General features: G+C 29.6%; 1 protein-coding gene across 2 annotated transcripts in view; it reads left to right on the plus strand.

Moving 5' to 3' along the window:
- LOC123299093 (peripheral plasma membrane protein CASK) overlaps nt 1-8,313 on the plus strand; it is a 461,651-nt gene extending 453,338 nt beyond the window's left edge. For both annotated transcript variants that reach the window (XM_044881315.1, XM_044881316.1), the window contains 5 exons: nt 4,494-4,613; nt 6,174-6,284; nt 7,088-7,195; nt 7,671-7,846; nt 7,981-8,313. In XM_044881315.1, coding sequence (XP_044737250.1) covers nt 4,494-4,613; nt 6,174-6,284; nt 7,088-7,195; nt 7,671-7,846; nt 7,981-8,160 — 695 coding nt within the window. In that variant the 3' untranslated portion in view covers nt 8,161-8,313. The remainder of the gene's footprint in view (nt 1-4,493; nt 4,614-6,173; nt 6,285-7,087; nt 7,196-7,670; nt 7,847-7,980) is intronic.
- Nucleotides 8,314-9,881: the final 1,568 nt, after the last annotated feature.

Genomic DNA, 9,881 nt, shown 5'->3' on the forward strand with positions numbered 1-9,881 from the left:
ACTTTTAAAATTATCATAAAACACATTAAGGTTAAAATAATAGAAGAACACATTATCATCACATCATCATCATCAGCAGCAGCATCTTCTTCATTTGCTCTATCCATATTAGTATCCATTCTACTGTTTGCATCATTCACAATCATTTATTCTATTACTACAGTTTTGACCTCCTGGTTATATTACATGCATTTCTATTTAAAATGAAAAAAAACAAAAAGAATTTCAAATAATTTTAATACGTTTATTATGTTAGCATACACACATATAGATACAGACTATTATAAAAGTTCCCGAAGGATATTTTGGAAATGATTTGACGAGCTTTGTACAAAACTGTAGGTTTATGAAAGTTGCATTTATTTAATTGAAAAGTGAACAAGTGAAAACAAACAATTTACTGAGTTAATTGTTGAAATACCATGCATAGTCAGTGTTGATTTCTTTATCACATTACACATTCAAACATGTGACACATACATAACTGATAATCAAGTATAGTACATATTATAAAATTTCCGCTTAATTGGTGCCCTCACGGGTAAACAGTGATGTTTACGAAAAAATGTTTCAAACAAAAGTTGTTTAATTTTTGATAATGCATGTTTTAATATCTCACATAGAATATCTGTAGTTTTTCCAATGCACGTTGTATTTAGCAAAGTGCTTTTAGCAAATGCAGATTTGTCTTTTGCACGTGTGCAAAATGATAGTATGGTCTCGAGTTTAAACTACGGTAAAATAATGGGCCATGCAACATTTTATTTATTTAATGCATTTATAAATTATAAAATATCGTTTTTTTCGAAAATTACTCGGCCAATCGCCAAATAAACTCGATTTTTAATTTCTTGGGTCAAAATTACCTTATAAACTGAGTTTCATCAAATTCCGAAACAAATAATTTTTTACGATTTTTTCGAATTTTTCTAAGGGGTACCCCTTGAAAAAATTGCAAAAAATCGATACAAATTTATCGTCTCCAATTTCGATAAAACTCTGTATATAAGGTAATTTTGACCCAAAAAATACAAAAATCGGTTTCATTTAACGATTGGGCGAATAATTCTCGAGATAATACCGGAAATCGATCCGAAATATCGTTTTTTTCGAAAATTACTCGGCCAATCGCCAAATAAACTCGATTTTTGAATTTCTTGGGTCAAAATTACCTTATAAACTGAGTTTCATCAAATTCCGAAACAAATAATTTTTTACGATTTTTTCGAATTTTTTCAAGGGGTACCCCTTGAAAAAATTGCAAAAAATCGATACAAATTTATCGTCTCCAATTTCGATAAAACTCTGTATATAAGGTAATTTTGACCCAAAAAATACAAAAATCGGTGTCATTTAACGATTGGGCGAATAATTCTCGAGATAATACCGGAAATCGATCCGAAATATCGTTTTTTTTCGAAAATTACTCGGCCAATCGCCAAATAAACTCGATTTTTTAATTTCTTGGGTCAAAATTACCTTATAAACTGAGTTTCATCAAATTCCGAAACAAATAATTTTTTACGATTTTTTCGAATTTTTCCAAGGGGTACCCCTTGAAAAAATTGCAAAAAATCGATACAAATTTATCGTCTCCAATTTCGATAAAACTCTGTATATAAGGTAATTTTGACCCAAAAAATACAAAAATCGGTGTCATTTAACGATTGGGCGAATAATTCTCGAGATAATACCGGAAATCGATCCGAAATATCGTTTTTTTCGAAAATTACTCGGCCAATCGCCAAATAAACTCGATTTTTGAATTTCTTGGGTCAAAATTACCTTATAAACTGAGTTTCATCAAATTCCGAAACAAATAATTTTTTACGATTTTTTCGAATTTTTCCAAGGGGTACCCCTTGAAAAAATTGCAAAAAATCGATACAAATTTATCGTCTCCAATTTCGATAAAACTCTGTATATAAGGTAATTTTGACCCAAAAAATACAAAAATCGGTGTCATTTAACGATTGGGCGAATAATTCTCGAGATAATACCGGAAATCGATCCGAAATATCGTTTTTTTCGAAAATTACTCGGCCAATCGCCAAATAAACTCGATTTTTTAATTTCTTGGGTCAAAATTACCTTATAAACTGAGTTTCATCAAATTCCGAAACAAATAATTTTTTACGATTTTTTCGAATTTTTCCAAGGGGTACCCCTTGAAAAAATTGCAAAAAATCGATACAAATTTATCGTCTCCAATTTCGATAAAACTCTGTATATAAGGTAATTTTGACCCAAAAAATACAAAAATCGGTGTCATTTAACGATTGGGCGAATAATTCTCGAGATAATACCGGAAATCGATCCGAAATATCGTTTTTTTTCGAAAATTACTCGGCCAATCGCCAAATAAACTCGATTTTTGAATTTCTTGGGTCAAAATTACCTTATAAACTGAGTTTCATCAAATTCCGAAACAAATAATTTTTTACGATTTTTTGCAATTTTTTCAAGGGGTACCCCTTGAAAAAATTGCAAAAAATCGATACAAATTTATCGTCTCCAATTTCGATAAAACTCTGTATATAAGGTAATTTTGACCCAAAAAATACAAAAATCGGTTTCATTTAACGATTGGGCGAATAATTCTCGAGATAATACCGGAAATCGATCCGAAATATCGTTTTTTTCGAAAATTACTCGGCCAATCGCCAAATAAACTCGATTTTTGAATTTCTTGGGTCAAAATTACCTTATAAACTGAGTTTCATCAAATTCCGAAACAAATAATTTTTTACGATTTTTTCGAATTTTTCTAAGGGGTACCCCTTGAAAAAATTGCAAAAAATCGATACAAATTTATCGTCTCCAATTTCGATAAAACTCTGTTTAAAAGGTAATTTTGACCCAAAAAATACAAAAATCGGTGTCATTTAACGATTGGGCGATGAATTTGTGGAACTGTTGTGAAACATTCACAAATAACGAAAAAGAATTTTAGAAGATGCTTTCGAAATTTTCGAAAGTTTAGTCTAGGCGCTCTCACAGATAAACGGCCCGTTTACGAAAAAATATTTCAGCTTTACACCGCGTTTTGCGACTATAGATTATTTTTTTGTAAGATTTTACTGCCGTATTATTTTAAAGTAGTCAAAGCAATGCATTACAATCCATTGCATGTTACGTGAGCTCTATTATACAGACTGGCTGCAAAAATTTAAAAAAATTATGGAAATATCGGGAGAATTGTTACAAGTCAAAACATTCTCATTTCCTTGAAGTACAATTTCGAAGACATTTTTATTTTATTAGTGTTTTACGTAGTTTTATCAACAAAGCATTAGTGAGAGTTCAGCAAAAGATGATTAGAATAATAGGTAATCATAAAATTTATATCTAAATTGGAATGTATCAGATTTATTTCTGATCTTTCTTAAGATTTACAATAAAATGCCAATCAAAACTAAGTTTTAGTCCAAATCATCTAATTAAAAATATTATTTTAACTTCAATTTTATCAAAAAAACTTTTTCAAACCAAATAAAGCCAAATTTCTATGAGTCTATTTGTTTTTCATTTGGTTAATTGAAAAGGTAAGTTTGGTTATAGTGAAAAATGAGTTTTAATTATTACTCGAGTGCCTAATCTAATAGAATTGACTTTGACTTACTAACCGTTGTCTTATATGTGATTAAAAGAAATTCATTAACAAACCAAATACCGGGTGTTAGTAAATGTTCCCGAACAACAGCCAAACTCGGAAAATAATTATTTTAGCAAAAAAAGTTTTCATACAGAAGTTGTAGAGCTAAACTGGTCATGACTTTTAAGATCACTGAAAAGTTCAACTCTTATATAGCGATAGATATAGACAAATTTTAAGTAAGAAAGTTGTTTCTCATAAAAACAAACAAATTTCTTCGAAACAATTTGTCGACAACTCAATAGATTTGGTAGAAATCGAACTCTAAATTATACCTTTGATTTATTTTCATTGGTTTTTTTTTGTTAATGGACCTTGACCAATATTTGACCTTAATCATAACTTTTAAGGTCATTTCAAAGTTCAAAATGGCAAACACGATCAAAAGTAGAATTTCAAATTCGATTGCAACGGCATGCAAAAATACTCGAAATAACGTTTCGGGCAACAGTTTTTGGTTTTTTTATGAGGAATAAATTTTCAAATATTTAAAAAGAAAAAACTTATAAAGTTTTCTTCTATCTCATATCAGTTAAAGTTCACTTTTCAGTGACCTTCACTTTCACTTCAAGATTACTTCCAAGATCGGAACTTATACAACTCCTCTAGTTGCACAACCTTTTTATAAAACATATTTTGCTAGAGGCATTTTGTTTCTAGTTTGACTGTTTCGAATCAAATTTACTGAAGTATTTTATTTCAGGCAAAAAGAATCATAGAAATTTATTTTCATATCGAGCTCTCTAAGCTCAATAACACCTAAAAACAAAAATTAATATAATATCAATAAAAAAATTCTTATATATTAGTTAATTATTTAATTTTTTGTTTGTTTCAGTAAATTGCTCAATATTCGGTCGTAAAAAGAAACAATATAAGGACAAATATTTGGCTAAACACAACGCTGTCTTTGACCAATTAGAATTAGTAACATACGAAGAAGTTGTTAAATTACCAAGTAAGTATTTAACTAGATGCATTCCATAAAATATTATCTTCATTTTTTTTTTAAATAGTGATTAAATTATTTAAAATGGCCGACCAACATTTGATCGTCGTTTTCTCATTTCAATCTTCTTTCTCACACTAATTGGAAAATTTCCAACCAGATTCAAATGCTTGTTATCTACAGCTGAACCATAACATACAACAATTTTACGTATATTTTATATTTATACAGTGGAACCCCAGTAATCTGGCCCCTGGCTAATCCGGCACCCCCTGTAATTCGACATGTCTATTATTATTGTTTAATTTACTAAATGAAGTATGCTTTCTACTTCAGAGTATAACATATAGAATCCTATCATTGGATTTGTGATTTGTCGGATTACAAGGTACCTACTCTTTTGTAAAAACTTCCGGATTATAGGTGGTCTTAGCCAAGCTTCTCTAATCCGATAAATTCGATAGTTCAACACTGCGCTGCAAAACATTTGCGAGATTAATGGGGTTCTACTGTATTTATTTTATATAATAGAGATCTTACCAAGGATTCGAAAACGGGTGCAGTACCAGCCTCGTAAATAAGCTCTAGACTAATAAATAACTATAACATTTAAATCTGATGTTTACTTCCTAGAATTTTTAGGTGAAACTTTTATGTAAAGCAGCAACGGACTTCGTCAACAGAAAAAGGCAGTAGACAGCGTGTTCACTTGTATGCGACCGCACAAAATAAAGCGATCGCTCTCTTATTCTGTCATATACTCTGTTAGACAAAATTAATGTTCTTTGCATGTTGCAGTCGTATAAAAGCGAACACGTTATAGATAGTCTCTTTCTGCTACAAAAGCGTAATGGCAGATGTAATAGTATGCTTCTAAGTTGCCTTATATTAAACGAAAACCCAATATCTACCAAAATGAACAAAAACAACATTTCATATTATCTTGACGACGACGAAATTATATCTCGCACCAACCACCCCCTTGCTAATGAAATACGTAAATTTAATTTCGAGTTCCTAAATCGTGGTTCCTTAAATCAGTAGTAAACAAACATGTTTAAGAAAACCTGTATACATGTAAACTTGACATGAACCCCCAAGTTTTATAATAATAGTAGTAAACCGTCTTGAATTAGTAAATATCTTAAATAACTTTTAAAAGTGGCTTAATTAGCGCCCAATTTATGGTAATTCAAGTTTTATTTCCGAAGTATACTTAAGGGAGTAAGGTTATGCGCTTGAGGAAGGTGGGGTGAGAGGAAGCATTCAATGTTAAATGTATAGAGTTTCGTTGCCACTACCATCTTATAAAAACAAGTTTCATCGAGTGAAATTTTAATAATATTTGTTATACAGGCGTAAAAACACTTCAATATTATGAAAAAGTTAATAAATATTTCTTATCGTAAAAAAAAAACGCCCTTACTCCCTTAATACACTTTCTCCTGTATATATTCTAAAAAAAAAATATAAAAAACAACACTGTCACTTATAGCCCAAATTAAATATTTTTAAAACAATTCAACAAGTTTTTGAACTTTAACTTTTTAATAAAAATTACTGATTCAGCATTTCAGAGAAAGACATTGGTATTATTAGGCGCTCACGGTGTAGGTCGACGTCATATCAAGAATACAATTATAGCAAAACATCCAGATAAATATGCCTATCCAATTCCACGTAAGTATTTTATTATAATTTAGTAATAGAAATTTTTTGTATTCACCTCAAAAATTTAAGTTTTTCGAAATTTCTGTCTTCAAAGTTTCTGCAAAGTTAATTTGTATGACTCCATTTTCAACCTAATGTAGTCACAGAAAAGGGGTGTTTATTTCCTCTGTGTTATCTCTTACTATTTACGGATTTAAATTAATTCTTAATGAAAATGAAAATCATGAAAAATACTTTTTTTGATACTTTAGCGCCACCTTCTTTTTGTAATTTAACTCGTATGACGTTGCTTCAATGACATAAAATGTAGCTGACAATGTCCTCTACATTTTTTATTTGAAAAACTTTTCCCTTAAACCAATAGATTCCGAGAAAAACGCATTCCAAAATTTTTTTTGGACTTTCTCAAAAACAGCGGAACGAAAAATTCTCTTTATTTTTTAAAGTTATTTACATGCCCTTCTAACGATCTATAACCTCAGATCCACCATTAAAATTTTTTCCAGGTACGGCCTTTTTTTCGTCTAGATTGACTGAATCAATATGACATACTATTAATTGTTACAAGGGCAAATTTAAGGGTTCTGAGAAGCAAATTGGTTTTCCAATAACATTCCGTTGAAGATATTTTCAGTTAGGTTTTTTACAATAAGACAGTTTGTACATCATTATTAAAGTTCATTATGAATTTTACTGTAATTTTTTAGTTATGAATACAATAATTTACTTAAGAAGTAATTAAGGTTCAATCCCTTAAGGCTTTAACTTTATTGTCAACTTCTTTTAAATTTCTATCGTCTTGTTCATTTTAGATACATCGCGACCACCTAGAAAAGACGAAGAGAATGGACGAAATTATTACTTTGTGTCTCATGATGAGATGATGGCTGATATTGCTGCCAACGAATATTTAGAATATGGTAAGTTCAATAACATCAAATCAAAATATTCCATTTTTAAGAATGTACGAGCATCAAGTAATTTTAAATAAAAAGCTTGTGGAAATTTAAAAAAAAAAAAACGGTGTGCCTGACTAATAAGGATGTATGAGCACGGTAGTGGGGGGCACAAATTTAAAAAATATACATATTTTCAATTTTGATGGTAAATTATGTTATGACTTGACAATATAAGACGAAAAGTAAGAATAAAATCGATATCTGGAGTAATTTTCAAAATATCGAAAGATATCGAAAAATTCTATGCTTATTTTTCCTCTACATTCATGAAGTTATAACGAAATTCATCATCAAAGTTTCAAATAATTTAAGGTACAAATAATTTCAACCCTAATCTAAAATTGCTTTGATGTTCGTACTGCCTTAAATTAACTTGAATTTTATGAATCGCCTATATTACATTGTTAACATATAATTTTTTTTTTAATTTAAACAGGAACTCATGAAGAAGCAATGTACGGTACCAAATTAGAAACTATTCGAAGAATCCATGCTGAAAGAAAAATGGCAATATTAGATGTAGAACCTCAAGCTTTAAAGATACTTCGAACAGCCGAATTTGCACCTTACGTTGTTTTTATATCAGCTCCATCATCACAAAACCAACAAGACGTAAGTATACTTCTTAATCAAACTTTGTTCACTAAAAAGATATCATGATCCAGGCGCGAGCTAAGCTCGCTACGCCACTATCCACAGAAATGCTCATCTTAACTGAAATAATAATATTATTTTGTTTGTTCCAGTATGACGGAAGTTTGGAAAGATTAGCAAAAGAATCAGAAATGTTGCGACAAGCGTATGGACATTTCTTTGACTTAACAATTGTTAACAATGATATGGAAGAAGCAATCGCTGCATTAGAAGCAGCCATAGAACGTGTTCACACCACACCTCAATGGATACCGGTTTCTTGGGTATACTGACAACAATATACATTCCGCGACTCAATGCAGTCGTTGCTAGATCAGCTTTAAGAAAAAAAAAAAGTAAAAAATATTTCCACGAACCAAACATGGTGTTCAATCGAAGATTGTCACTGCAGACTGCCCACAGCTGGTTACGCACAACAGCGAACAACAGTGTGGCCATAATTTTGGTTGTTCATATTGATTATTAATTAAATTAAGTGTTTAAATTTATATTTTAAGTTTAAGTTTTTAATAAAAATATTTTAGTACTTGTTCAATTTAAATACTAAAAATTGTTTTTATATTTTTATGAATTTTCTACTATTAATTAGTAATACCTTAATAATTAACAAAAATAATTAAGTTTGGCTACGGTTCATTAAATTACATTTAAGATATATATTAAAATATTTTTAAAAATAGGTTTTTTTTCTTGGCTAAATCTTTTCCAAAAATAGTTTTTTTGGTCATTTTATTTAATGTAACAAAGTATATGGAATTCCGTAATTTTTAAAAGAAGAACTTTTTATTTTTAATTATTAATTTTCATTAATTTATTTTAATGGAACCAGCACATTTCAAATTTATTTTTGACTGTCATATGCTCAACATTAGAATTAATATTAAACCTTATATTCTACACTGAAAAAAATTCTTTATACCAACCGATATGAGGTTGTCTCAACCTCATTGCGAGATGAAATATGGCGAATGGGGAAACAAATCTGATACAACTACCGTAAAGGATTGATTGGTGAAGTTAACACAAGCACATGAGGTTTTTTTTACAAAAGTAATATACTATCTAACAAATTTCAAATATTGTTGTTTTGAAATGCAACATAGTTTTAAATAATGGTTTATAAATATTATAACAAAATAGTGGTGTAATTGGTACAACCACATGAGCAGGTAAAAAAAAATAAAAGGTTTATTCTTGTTAGTAGGTTTATTTAAAAAAAAAATTAGATTTCTTAGAGTCGGATTTGTCCCAGCGACATATGAATTACTATTGATTTTAGTGTCCTAAGTTCACAGCTTAACCAACTGCGTCCTAAGTCTATCGATGCTTGTTACATATATACCAAAAAATATCTCTTATAAATCTTATGCAAATGATCAATATGTTTTTATTTCAAACTTTCTGTAAGTTAGTAACAACATTCTTATGTAGTTTGCTCAATCACATATGGGCTAGACATGATATATATGCGATCAACATAGCCAGATACTCGATTGAAAGCAAATACAAAGAAATTTTCATCGATTCGCTTTATTTACACTTAAAATCAATCTCTTTCATAAAACTAATGATTTTGTTTATTTAACTTCATGATTTCGTATCAATGAATTTATATTTTAAATTCAATCCCATTCTATTTTTACTTTATTTCAATGTGAAACGGTCAACTTCGGGATGAGAAAAAACATCTTCCATTTATGAATGTTTGTGCAAAATTTTGAACCAAGGAATCACGTTGTACCATACAAGCTTTGCCCCCGGTTTTCACCCCCACAGTGATAGAATTTCGGAAAATCCATCCTTATCGAATACCTTTAAATCGATATTCCTATTAATAACGAAAAAAATGAAAGTGTCTTCATTTTAAATGCACACCCTGTATATTATATATTGCTTAATTTTAAAGTATATAATATTTAAAAAAAAAAAAAAACGCTTGCTTAATTAATATTAACTTGAAAAAACCAATGAGTAAAAATATAATTTAATTAGA

This window comes from Chrysoperla carnea, chromosome 4, assembly GCF_905475395.1.
Source record: "Chrysoperla carnea chromosome 4, inChrCarn1.1, whole genome shotgun sequence".
In the NCBI taxonomy this organism is placed as follows: domain Eukaryota; kingdom Metazoa; phylum Arthropoda; class Insecta; order Neuroptera; family Chrysopidae; genus Chrysoperla; species Chrysoperla carnea.